The sequence below is a fragment of the Ciona robusta genome, chromosome 1 (genome assembly GCF_009617815.1).
Source record: "Ciona robusta chromosome 1, ASM961781v2".
In the NCBI taxonomy this organism is placed as follows: Eukaryota; Metazoa; Chordata; class Ascidiacea; order Phlebobranchia; family Cionidae; genus Ciona; species Ciona robusta.
The window spans coordinates 10,104,726-10,117,218 of NC_143235.1; the positions used below are offsets into that span (position 1 = coordinate 10,104,726).

The 12,493-nt window shown below is 33.3% G+C and overlaps 2 protein-coding genes across 8 annotated transcripts; one reads left to right on the top strand and one right to left on the bottom strand.

Annotated features, from left to right (window-relative positions):
* The first annotated feature begins 9 nt into the window (after window positions 1-9).
* On the top strand, window positions 10-3,306 carry LOC149742969 (tRNA dimethylallyltransferase-like). Its single transcript, XM_089872897.1, has 11 exons — window positions 10-201; window positions 297-434; window positions 491-631; window positions 707-820; window positions 1,307-1,436; window positions 1,729-1,825; window positions 1,890-1,951; window positions 2,003-2,149; window positions 2,377-2,510; window positions 2,564-2,675; window positions 2,747-3,306. The coding sequence occupies exons 1-11, from the start codon at window positions 49-51 to the stop codon at window positions 2,902-2,904; spliced, it is 1,386 nt and encodes a 461-aa protein (XP_089729023.1). The 5' UTR covers window positions 10-48; the 3' UTR covers window positions 2,905-3,306.
* Window positions 2,941-12,480, bottom strand: LOC149742970 (eukaryotic elongation factor 2 kinase-like). Of its 7 annotated transcripts, XM_089872725.1 has the most exons (18): window positions 12,194-12,480; window positions 11,268-11,364; window positions 10,673-10,717; window positions 10,044-10,103; window positions 9,424-9,618; window positions 9,152-9,189; window positions 8,911-9,082; window positions 8,505-8,654; window positions 7,908-8,011; window positions 7,324-7,480; window positions 6,781-6,901; window positions 6,200-6,384; window positions 5,704-5,769; window positions 5,254-5,451; window positions 4,870-5,043; window positions 4,355-4,479; window positions 3,834-4,018; window positions 2,941-3,570 (listed from the first exon to the last, which is right to left on the bottom strand). In XM_089872725.1, exons 1-18 carry the CDS (start codon window positions 12,346-12,348, stop codon window positions 3,461-3,463), a joined length of 2,337 nt encoding a protein of 778 aa, XP_089728851.1. In that variant the 5' UTR covers window positions 12,349-12,480; the 3' UTR covers window positions 2,941-3,460. The 7 variants fall into 7 exon arrangements, with proteins under 7 accessions (XP_089728851.1, XP_089728860.1, XP_089728868.1 ...); XM_089872734.1 differs by lacking the exon at window positions 10,673-10,717 and having other exon boundaries at window positions 12,194-12,479; XM_089872742.1 differs by lacking the exon at window positions 10,044-10,103 and having other exon boundaries at window positions 12,194-12,477.
* Window positions 12,481-12,493: the final 13 nt, after the last annotated feature.

Consider the following 12,493-nt stretch of genomic DNA (forward strand, 5'->3'; position numbering starts at 1 on the left):
TACTATTTGGCTGATATATTTATTTTGTAGTTAAGTCTTGTTAATTGAATGCAATCTGTTTTACAATTGATTCGGAATATGTTTTCCAACCCAAAGAAGCTCGTTGTGGTGCTGGGAGCAACTGGAGCCGGGAAGTCTAAGTTAGCGTTAGAGATTGCCACACGTTGCAATGGTGAAATAATTAGTGTTGATTCAATGCAAGTAAGGACAATATAACACAACTCTTTATTTTATCTGTTTGGTTACATGAAAAATACCTTACTCTACTAACTTTTTTCATTGTAACAAAAATTCAGGTTTACAAAGGTCTTGACATCGTCACTAACAAAGTGACGAAAGCAGAGCAAGAGATGTGTCCGCATCACATGATCGGATTCCTTGAGCCAAAAGATCAGTTTACGATTGTTGACTTTCAGGAGCAAACACTAAAAATTGTAAATTTCTTTTAAAGTTATGGTAAAGTTGAGAATAAAGTTTGCCTTTTTCACAGATATCTGAAATACAAGGGAGAAATAAGACTCCAATTTTAGTTGGAGGAACCAATTACTATGTGCAGTCCATATTGTGGGACTTCCTGTTGAAAACTGAAACCAATTCTGAATTTTCTGATAAGAATGAAAAAGAGAGACAAGTAAAACTAATGTTCCCAGCATATATTGTGTTTGTGTAGATCAATTATTTATATAGTAATGAGAATTTTTTCCAGAAAATGTATGATTTGCCTAACTCCGAACTTTACCAAATGTTGGTGAATGTGGATCCAAAATCCGCGGAAGTTATACATCCGAAAAATAAACGAAAAGTTATTCGAGCAATTGAGGTATTTAAACTGCAGTTGTGTCATGCATATTAATAAGTTGTGTCATGCATATTAATTGTCCGGCGCCGTGGCCTAGTGGTTAGCGCGCCTGCCTGTAACCATTAGGTAATGGGTTCAAAGCTCATCGCTGCTACCATTGTGGGCGTATGTGTCCTTGGGCAAGACACTTAACGACAATTGCTTCAACCCAGTGGTCACTAATGGGTTGTCCAAATTATCAGCCATACATAAAAAAAAAATCCCAAAAAAAAAAAAAAATCACTCACAAAGTAACCACATGGCAACTCGTAAGCTGGCACGAGGTGTTAAACCCGTGTTATAACGACTGTCGTTTTCCGGCCACGCGAAGATAAAGTAAGTTACATTCATTCATTCATTACATTCATTCAATAAGACGAAGAGTGTGTTCAATTTAATTTTCTAACACCCACTCAGATTTGGTTATTGAAAATTTCAGTTGCAAAGTTAAAATTAAATTTGCAACAGGTTTACAACCAAACAGGGAAACCACAGAGCACGTTACTGGAAGAACAGACACAACAATATGGTGGTAGTCTCGGTGGTGTACTTCGTTTTCCCAATGCTTGTGTGTTGTGGGTGCAATGTGATGCTGAGGGTAAGATGAATATTTTGCCTGCTGGTAAAATATTTTAGGCATCACCTTTTTGACCACCTTTGATTGATTGCTCCTATCCAGTCATCACCATTGTAACCACACATAGCCTACACATCATAAACTAAGGCTTGCACAGTGTAAGCACAAGGTTTATGATGGCACCATATATGGTGCGCCATTTAAACCCGAAGTTGTATACTAATTATGATAATTACTATGAATAGATATTTTGTAAAGTAGAACCAGCCATGTAAGCATTGCAAGTTCATTAAAAAACAAATTTGATTGACAGTTCTTGAAGAAAGAGTTCGCAAACGTGTTGACAAGATGGTTCAACGTGGTTTGCTAAAAGAACTGAAGGATTTTCATGAAGAATTCAACAAAGAAAGGTGATAACGTTTACATCCATACTGATAACTTTCTCTAATCCAAGTTTTTGTTTCAATATTTTAGATTCGTAAAAGGTATGGCCCCTGATTATGAGCACGGGATATTTCAAAGCATTGGATTCAAAGGTAAAATTAAACTAATGATAAACTCAACTGTTTAATTGAAGTTTTTAACAGAATTCCATAACCATCTTACTGCTGATGAATCTGTTAGCGAAGCAATGAAAGACAAAATGTTAAAAGAGGCGACTGAACAAATGAAACTTGCTACGTGGAAATATGCAAAATACCAAATCAAGTTTATTTCAAGACGCATAGTAAATAGTAAGTCAGGTTTACTTACATATAGCTTGTGAAATCTTTCGACAATGCAGGTATAGGCATTCTAGTCATCTAGGTTGAGTGTTTATCTTTTAACACTGGGTTTTTACTTCTCATAGATGGTACTATTAAACATTAAAAACATATAAATGTTATTTTTTTATACTGAAAATACCTGTTTCCGGTTTTATTTATTTAAAAGTAGAACCCAAACATATAACCATATTCAGGATCTAACACAATACCTGTGTATCCCCTTGATGCCACTAAACCAGAACTATGGGAAGAAAAAGTTTTAAATCCGGCTTTAAAAGTACTGACAACATGCAATGTACATGATTTCGGAAACATCATACCTGAACAGGTGGGTTGTGTAAAAGATCCAATTTCCCCAATTATTCAGTTTTCTATCTGCAGACACTGACAGTTTCACAACTGTTGAATTCAAATAAGCTTGACACAGAAGGAAAAATTCTTCAAACCTGTAACCATTGTGATGGAATAATGGTGGCAAAACACAATTTGGAAAGTAAGTCAATATATTTACCTTGTGGAAATAATAAACCAAAGTACAGACATACTTTATTGATTCCATTTCAGGTCACCTTCAGTCTAAACGCCATAAGCACAACTATGGTAAATGGAAAAAGAGTTTGTCTGAAACAAGCAATATATTGGAAGAAAGGCAACAACAACTATCCTCTGTGGATTCAACAGAAACTGAAGAGAATCTCTTAACCAAAGCATCCACTACTTGACCAAAATGTTTAATTTTGCTTGTCTCATCATCATACTTGTTTTTCACAAATCATGTTTTATTTAGTGATGCGTAAAATGAAACTTTTTCTGGTTATCGATTGCAAAACACATCAAACAAAAACAAATGCTGGATCCTGGGCACTGTTGGCAACGATTATGAAAACAACGATTTTGTTCGAACATTTTGGAACTGAAACTTTGTACGAGCACCTTACACACAAAAAACTAAAAGCATTTTTGTTTAAACACTTCCCCACCCTGAGTCTACTAACTTCTTCTTAGAACGTCTTTGTACAAGGAAAAGTAAAATGTTTGTTTTGTTATTGTTGCAATCAAGTGATGCCGCACACAGATGCACTTTATAAGTGTCAATGATAATGAATAGGCTCCACAACATGCAAGCTTCCTGTATCTTTTTTATCAATATTTTGTTTTCCATTTAACTCTCTTGCAGTAATGGGGATACTGAATATGCAGAACGTAAAGCAAAAATTCTTAGTTTGTAGCAGATGTGATAGGCAAGGTAAACTAAAAGGAATGTTGAAGCCAACATGATCACTCCTCACATTCTGCCCATGCTTCCTCTGCAAGAGCAAAGTATTTGTTCGCCAACCTTCCTTTCATAGCAGCAGTGGCAGCTTCAGCAGCTTCATTGTAAAGTTCGCCTGTTGGTAATTTATGTTGTAGAATACCTCAGTTTTAAAAAATAAAACCCTCCAAAAAAATTAGTGTTACATTTTACACATGTTTGGTGAAATAACCCGAAATCATTGTAGGATTAACGCTACAGTATTAGTCAACACAAATATTACACAGCTTTAAGTATAAAATGCTATGCCTAATTTTATATGGGCTTATTAATTACCCAGCACTCCTGGTTTGTAACCAAACACACCAATATTAATACAAACAACGACACTTAACCTACCAGATCGGTTAGGGTCTTGAATAATTCCATATCCACCCTTGAGATAAATCTCGGCCTGATAGGCAAGAACCTCATGCTCTTGCACAACTCTCGACGTGACAGAATCGTAACCCCCTTCTGCATCCGTATCGTGTCCATTCAACAACTTGGTGAATAATTCCAGCGCTCTTAGGTAGTTGCGAGATCTAAAAAATTTAAAAACAAATAAATACCATATAATATGGACGAAAATAAATATTTTTAACTCTGGTCTTTTATGTCAAATAACAAACCTCCTTAATGTAAAGCAATTTTTAACACCTAGGTTGCTACACAAAAGTGGGTTACAATTATTTATCCTAAAATCTTGCTTTAAACTCATGGATATTTGTGTTGCTGTAAAACAGGTTGGAAAGCATTGGTGCATTTTAAACTGAAAATGCATTTTCTCTATTTAAAATAATGCTTGTATTAAAAAGAGAATATTACTGCTGCTATTAATTAAAGAACCATCGGAAATAGTTAGAAATGGTTAAACATACTTGGAAGGTGGCAGACCAATTCCTGTGTAAAAAGCTTTAGCAGTGATAAGCATTGAATTCCGATCACCAGCTTCTGCAGCTGATTGCACCAAATCAAAACCTTTCTCTGTGTTCTCCTCATTTTGCTGTGGTAGAAACATTTGTTTTAAACACCCATTTAAACTTCTGTAGCATACCTTACAGTAAAACATGTAGTTAGAATATGCGAAACAGAATTCTACACAAAAATTTAAAGATAATGGGTTGGGTTCAAACATAACACAAAGATATAAATATAACTCAAATTATTTCTGGCTTTATGGTTGTTATATATTAGCAGTATTAGAAACATCCCAATAGTTAATCAAAACATTTTACAGCTTAAAACAATACTAATTATTCATAAACAGTGTACAAGCAAGTATTTCAAGCTGTCATTGTTTGTATTTTATTCTTTAACATCACTGGTGCTACAATCAGATATAGTGTATCACTATCAATGAATTCTTCCTAAAACTTGTTGAATAACAACGCACCTCAAGTGTGACTTGCGACAGAATATCATGCGGCATCCCAAGATATATTTGAGCAAGGGTAAGTATGCCTTCCAATGATCCACATTCAGCTGATGTTTCGAGGTGAAAGAGAGCAGAATCTTCATCAAAGGGGAATCTTCCAATGTCATAATACACAGCCATTGCATAATGAATCTGTAGTTTGAGTAAATTAGTAAAAACACTAAAATAGAGCTTATATTTCGGTATAAACAAGTAGCAGTCCAGTGAAAATCTATTTTCTTATTAGCAACTTATTTGTGGCTTGTTATTAAATTATCTTGGTTGTATAAAAAAAATTCCAACTTGAAACAAATTTTAAATTTTGAACTAACAACTAATAAACATTAACACAAATGTTTCTACCTTTCCTAGAATAGATTTTCCAATTTGCACTTTTGGCGAGAGTTGTAACATTTTGGCGACTTCAGCAACTGCGCATGACGCGCGTCGCATTAAATTTACTCGATTGCTCGCCAAGCACAGATGAGGGTCGGGAGATCCCACGATCATGTCATCTGGATGCGGGGAGGTTGAACCGTTCGTCAACATCTCCTTGTATTCCTAGGATGCAAGAAGATCAATAGATAATCATATTTTTAATTAAATTACTTTACATTTTCGAATTTGAACTTAAGACCTTCAGTAACACCACACTGTACAAAACATTACATAACATAAAATTAAACAAATTAACACAAACACATTTAAAACTTAAAAAATAAAGGATTTTGTGAACAAAAGTGCAAGACAATGGTGAAAAATCCAACTTAAAAAAAAAGAATATTGAAACCCCAACAAGTGTGATTGGCTTACCAATACTGCAACTAATGGGACATGGTGTGGGTATTGTTCAATTGAATGTTGGGGGGAAATACTCTCCTGTTTACAACTAACTGTCAGTTTATAGTATTTTAGTTTTAGTAGGCAAATTTTTTTTTATCATATTCGTTCAGTAGTTTTCCCCCTTAGTATATTTTTGGTGACTGTCATTTTGCTAGTAATTTCTTCTCTTTACTGTTTTTTTTTAATTTTGTCTTTACTATAAAATTAAAAAAAACTGTGATGTTTTGTTCAATGGTGTAGATTTATAAGGTGCAGAGTGTGCAATTTTATTCTGAGAATTTTGTTGCAGAAACTGATTTTCCATTTGTTAAAGCAATTTTTTCTTAAAAGATACTACTTTAAGTTGACACATTTTATTGTCGCAAACCCTGAAATTTTATAAAACTCGGCAACAATGATTGTATAAACTACAAAATACAATGTTTATACTATGCTCGTAATACAATTATGAAACTAATAAACTAACCAAGTGATCGGATAACTCGCTGATGGTTCTCGCTCTTCTCACTGATCCGTATCCACTGGACGTGGAATCAAAATCATCTTCCGAGCTTAGTTTGCGAGAGATGAGGCGCTTAGAGACACTGCTGCTGTTAGAGATGGTTCCTTCACTTTCATCTTCTTCTTGTAGCATGTATAACTCATCATTACCTAAAATCAAATAACAGCAGTTAGGATATGTTTGTATATACTGATGTGTATTGTGTTTAATACTTAATGCTTAATGATTTCAATTTACGAATATTATCTATAAAAGAATTTATATAAGGAATAATAATGTATGTCTGCTGTAGGAATAATAATGTATGTCTGCAAATGTGATTAAATAATAAGTATGCCCAAATATCATATTTGCTTATCTTGAGGTAATATAAATCTGATTTACTGCCTGGTGCAGAAAATAAGGAAAACTATTGATGTTTCTGCCAGACATACTATGTTTTATACAACTACAACTATTGCAATTTATCACAACCAATAGAGTCAACCTTCATATGCGAAAAAAAAATTGCCAAAAACTTCACTAGACCAAATTGTATAATTCACCTTCACTGGACCTAGGTGGTAAGTAACTTGAAGATTCCTCCAATATCTTGAAGAGATCGTTTGAATTTTTAATCAAAGGTGAAAGCGGTTCTTCATAACCAGTGGGTAGTGTACCACGTCGCTGTGATATAATATTAATTTTATTGGATGTGATTAGCTTAAGTTCTGAGAGTAGAACTATATTATATTTTTGGTTTAGGCACCATAGGTAGATACTAGGTTTTTAACTTGCTGTACAAGTAGCTAGTAAAATTATAATGAATATAGAAAACAATTTTACTTTACAAATAGCTTTACTTACGTAACAAATAGCTTACAATGATAGTAAATTTTAAACATTTATTATTACTAACAATTTTACAGCCTAAAGTGCGTCATTCATAGGAAAATTTGCGTCATTTATAGGAAAAAAAGAGGGTCCCCAAAAAATTATATCGCGATAACTTGAAAGCAAAAATTCATATATAAAACAGAAAACCTGTCCTATAACTTTTAAAGTTGCCACCCATGCAAGGCTTAATAAGTGACATTCATGTAACTTACAGCAAACACAGATGCCCTTCTGCAGTTGGACTTCTCGTGGAAGGTTAAGTCAAATGGGGACAAATTAAGACTTTGACAGATCTTGTTGCAAGTATGTGAGAAGAAAAAGAGAGCCATTCCTCGTGTTCCTAAGTTGCCGTCGCCGTATTCTGTTCCTCTGGTTGAATTAATAAACAAATGAGAGAATTTGTTTATTAGAAGTCATAAATAAATGTTTCCAGTGAATAGACATGTAGAAGCCCTAGGGCAAGCCAGACTTAACAATTCTATTTAAGGTGAAAATACATTTAGTTGGATGAAAAAATGAATCACTACAAGACATACAAAACACATTATTCGCAGAAAATGAAAAACATTGAGTGTATATTTGACAAATATAATTTACTTGTAAATATACAAAACAGAATTTTCACAGAAAAAAATTACTATTTCACATTGTTTTAATTTTAGTTTTCTTGTAGGTATGTATTTGAGGAAAGTCAAATACCAATTATCAAATAAATCATAACTATGCATACAAAACAGAATTTTTACAGAAAAATAAACACATTGACCATAATTACATTGTTTTAATTAGAATTTACTTGTAAGTATGTATTTGAGGGTCGGTCCAGAGATCACCCACCCCTTGGATATCCACCACAATAAGTCTGTGTTGAGAGCACTCGAAAGTGAAGTGACTGAACGCCTATTACAACAAAAAGCATTGTATCAATGAACCTGTTAAACTGGTTTGCTGCAGTTCTATGAAGAACAGCCACTACCAGCACGTTATTTCATGAAATATTATTGTTACAATACCATTGACTTTAAAATATCACATGCCTCAATCATTACAGGAAACTAACAATCCATAAATAGCAAGTGGACATCAGTTTTCGTTTTTTGCTAAACACTTAAATTAAAAGGTTCATTTCATGGAAATGCTTTTTAAAAAAGTATCAATAAACAATTATATCATTGGTTCGGTAAGTGGAATATAATTGGTTTATATATTGACACTGGCTTTAAAAAGAAATTAGAAATTAGTGTGCTGTATGGCGAAACTAGTTTTAAAAACCGGACTGACATGTTATTCCAGTCAGGCCAATGCTGTACATTTTCCAGTACAGCCGGACCATTATCAGCAGAATTATCAGAAAATGACTAAATCTAACTAGTAATCATAATATAGATTTAACCTGAGGTGTTGTCCGTGCATCCTCATCATGAACGAAGCCTGAGTTGGAATTATACTTCACGTAATCTCCTTCAATATAATTCTCAAGGTGGAAATATGGTTGACCTGGTCGGTCCAACATCTCGATCACGCTCATTTGCATAATGTCAACCTAAAATGAAAATGGGTTAAAAAAATGTAGGCCCTTACAATTTCAAAGCAAATTGTTTAACATTGTGCATTTGTTTTCCAAATGCAGTTTAATTTTAGTAAAAAGCAGTATTAAATAGGCAGTATGTTAATCAACACATCAAGAAATTACAATCAGACAAAGATCTAAATTTTTTATGTAACATAGTAACATTTATAAATGCAGATATAAGGTAAACTCAGCTCTATCCCAACACTTGATTAAAAGAACAAACCACCTTCTTAGGAGGATGGTGCTTGTTGTATTCTTCACCCCATAGTTTGGCGTCCATTTGCAACCGTACATCATCAAATAATGTTTTCTTATCCGGAACATCCATGTACCTTTTCACCACACAGTATGTGGCTGTTGCCCAATCAGTAGCATTTCCAAAGTTGGACAGCTTCTTACTGTAGATGATGGAGGTAGAATGAATTGGTATTGATGGAATATTAAATGATAGGAAATGACAAACTTACGCTTTGAAGCATTCTCTCATAGCACCGTTGCTGAATGGCTGTAAAGCATAACACATTTGTAAATAAAGAGACATAATTTTCTGTATAATTTGAAATATACTCGATGATGCCAAATAATTTATTTAAACCAAACTGAGTAAAACTAGGTGTGGAAAATTGAATACATTAAGAACTGCAATCAAAATATTGTTGAACTCTTTAACAGTTTACTTGAAAAAACAGTTAAAATATACACAGCAAGTGATCAAGTAGTTTAAATCAAAAATATTTACTTCTGTTTCAACTTTTAGCTGAATTTCATCTTCTGTCCAAGTTCCCTTCCTCGGACTGTATCGAAATCTCTTTGCACGTTCTGTTGGAAGTGAATTGATGTTTTTCCAGCCATCTCTCTTGGTGGCTGTTATGTGGGAAGCAGAAAGCTTCCACATTCTTTTTTGTCGTTGGTTTTGGTTGGTGATCTTACGAACCTGTGTGTTATATAGCAATATATTAAACAACTATAAGCAGGATAAAGCTTAAATAAAAGATACAACTTTTTACAGAATGATTATAAAACAGTTATTGGTTTAAATTTAATAAACAAAACAATAAATAAATTACTTTTCATAGGCTATATATCGTGTAAACAATGGCATCATTTGGCAGATGTGATCACAAAAAAAATAAAAATAAAGTTTTTACCAACTGCCAACAACCCAACAATAAAAGTAAAACTGTAAAGTAAAGGAATGGAATGGTGTTAAAACCAGATATTAAGAAATGAAACCTAAAAGTTAAAAAAAATAATAATTAAAACAAAATGATATTTTAAAACAAGTGACACTAATGAAACCAAGACCATTACAATGTTATGAATATAATTTTGTTAATCTGCAGAAATATTATTGATTACCCTTTTGCGTTGGGGCCATGAAGGGGAAGGAGGCAATAAGTGAGGACGTATGAGGAAGTTCTAAAGATAAGAGAAGAGTAAGAAGAAATAAAGAGGGTTTGTTTTAGCATCAGGCGATCAGTAGATCTAAGCATGTATGGGAAATGTGAGTGATACAAAGGTGTGAAATTAGAAATGGAGTGAAATGGCATGCCATATATTTTTTTTATTTTTTGACTTGATGAAGTTGATGTACAGGCTAAAATAAACATTTAAAATGTTGTCTAAATATTTCAAAGCAAGTGGCAATGTATGTTGGTGTTGGAAGTAAAACAAGTTTGATGTGCTAAATAGTATAAGAAAGGCAGAAATAGATTGGAAAGTAAATGACATATTGGCACACCATATGCTGTTAACTATGTCTACTCTAAGTAATTTATGGAAATCAACAATAAACAAATAATTTCACAATCAGCATGTCAATAACAGCTAGGAAAATAATTGCTCAGCAAAACTATAAGCCCTCAGTGTAAAGTGAAGCAGCATGCAAATCAAATCAATGTATAAGCTTAAGCATGAACAAGTGATTGCTTAGCAAAAAAACAACAGCATTTGAATTTTGTTATAAAGCATGTGAGCATGAAAAACACCTCATTCCAATCTTTTGTAAGATCCTTTTCCTGTGACTTTAGTATCTACAGTAATAACATTGTTTGTTTATATTTGCATAAGCTCAAAGCCTGCAACAGAACGTTAATGACACTTAAACCGTCTGACGGCTTACACCATGCTAGTTCACACAATGTGGTTTTAAAACTGGGTAAAATGCAATGTATATAAAATATTAAAACCTTTTATCAGCCATGCAAGCTTAAGTTAAGTAAGTATACACCAACTCACTGTTCGTCACCCACCAAATTTATATACAAAATGCTAAGCAGTTTATCATTAACAAGGATATGAGTGAAGTCTCTAGGCCATAGACTCAAGCTGTAACAAGGAATAAGACTCTGTATGTTTGCACACTGCATCAGTTGGAACAATAAATGTATAAGTTGCGATACATAAAAAGGTATGAATTGCTGAACATAAACCATTCTCAGTTTGCATTCCTTTCATTATCAAAATGCACATAAAAATCCTCTTAAAAAATGCAGTTAATGCTTAATATTTGATAGGATGTTTTACAATGTGCTTTATTAGTATGAAATGAATCAATCCTTCTAGGCCAAATTGCTGCTCTACCTGATTCGTCATTGACCTGAACACAATGTGACGCAGATTATCTTCAATTACTTCAGTCTCTGCGTTCGCTTCTTCGCTAGAATTGCTATCAGAGTTGCTGTTAGGATTTTAAAATTAATAGTTTATTTAATGTAACAAAAGTGTAAACCACTATTTGAAATAGTATATATATTTACTTCATATTTTTTGAACTAATAGTGACTGTTTTCTAAGCTAAGGCAAAGCTATTTACCTATTTTTTTTAAATAACTATGGCTGTTTTAATGACAGTTCAATTTCTAGATCTATAAAATATTACAGCCAAGAGATATGGTTGAACACTACACTTCCGAAACAAGTAAAAAGAGGCACTTCAATTTATTGATTGGTTTAAGTTGGGGTGGCAAAGAGAAAATTGCTGAAGTAAGTATTTTTATTCTTCACAATAAAGTGAAGTGTTGGTCACATTATCTACAAACCAGTGTATTGCTGATGATACAGACAGTGAGGGAAGTTGTGCTTACATAAGGTATTGTCTGTGTGGCTATTATGTGGTTAAATGATTAACAAAGTGGCCAGGTGAAGGTAAACAATGAATGTTAACTATAAGGTGCAAATATTGACACCTAGCCCATGGACAGTGCAATATTTCCAGAAAACTCCTTGCTATGCACAGTTACTTTACTTGATATAAATAATTAATTAGATCTAACTGTTTTGTTATGCTTCTTATTTTAACTTGTTTTTTTCTGGGTATAAAGTTAAATTAGTAGTTGTTTGCTAAAATACCCAACTTTATTTTGTGCGATAAACTTTTTATCATATGCACATACACAAACACCAACACCAACAAGAATAGCTTAATTTTTCGGTAACAAATTAACAACCATTATAAAACACTAGGTACAGATTAGAGATTACACTAAAAATTATGCTCAATTACTCACGCTTGTTCATCTGGAGATTTAGAGTCAGTTGAACTATCCCCCGAGGAAAGATCACCAAATAGTGAAAAATCTCCATCCCCCATGTCAAAGTCAGAATCATCAGAATCCGACTCAGATGTGGTGGAATACATGGCATTTCGCACTTCAGCAGACATTTTCACGGTGTTTAAACACTTTTAATCTATAACTCCTAATCTGTACTGTTCTTAATTGCAAACACTTTTGAATTTTTGCATTAAGAAATGTAATTATGCAGGATAGGCAGATAAAACAGTACACATTACATACCATAATAATCAA

Bases quoted from the DNA above. Each gene is read 5' to 3' on its own strand.
- LOC149742969 (XM_089872897.1), top strand. From the start codon at position 49: ATGCAATCTGTTTTACAATTGATTCGGAATATGTTTTCCAACCCAAAG. The intron at 2,150-2,376 runs GTAAGTCAGGTT...AACCATATTCAG, and splicing joins TTCAAGACGCATAGTAAATA to GATCTAACACAATACCTGTG. The intron at 2,676-2,746 runs GTAAGTCAATAT...ATTCCATTTCAG, and splicing joins GGCAAAACACAATTTGGAAA to GTCACCTTCAGTCTAAACGC.
- LOC149742970 (XM_089872725.1), bottom strand. From the start codon at position 12,348: ATGTCTGCTGAAGTGCGAAATGCCATGTATTCCACCACATCTGAGTCG. The intron at 7,481-7,907 runs GTAAATTCTAAT...TAATTCAACCAG, and splicing joins CCTCAAATACATACTTACAA to AGGAACAGAATACGGCGACG. The intron at 3,571-3,833 runs GTAGGTTAAGTG...AATTACCAACAG, and splicing joins TCAAGACCCTAACCGATCTG to GCGAACTTTACAATGAAGCT.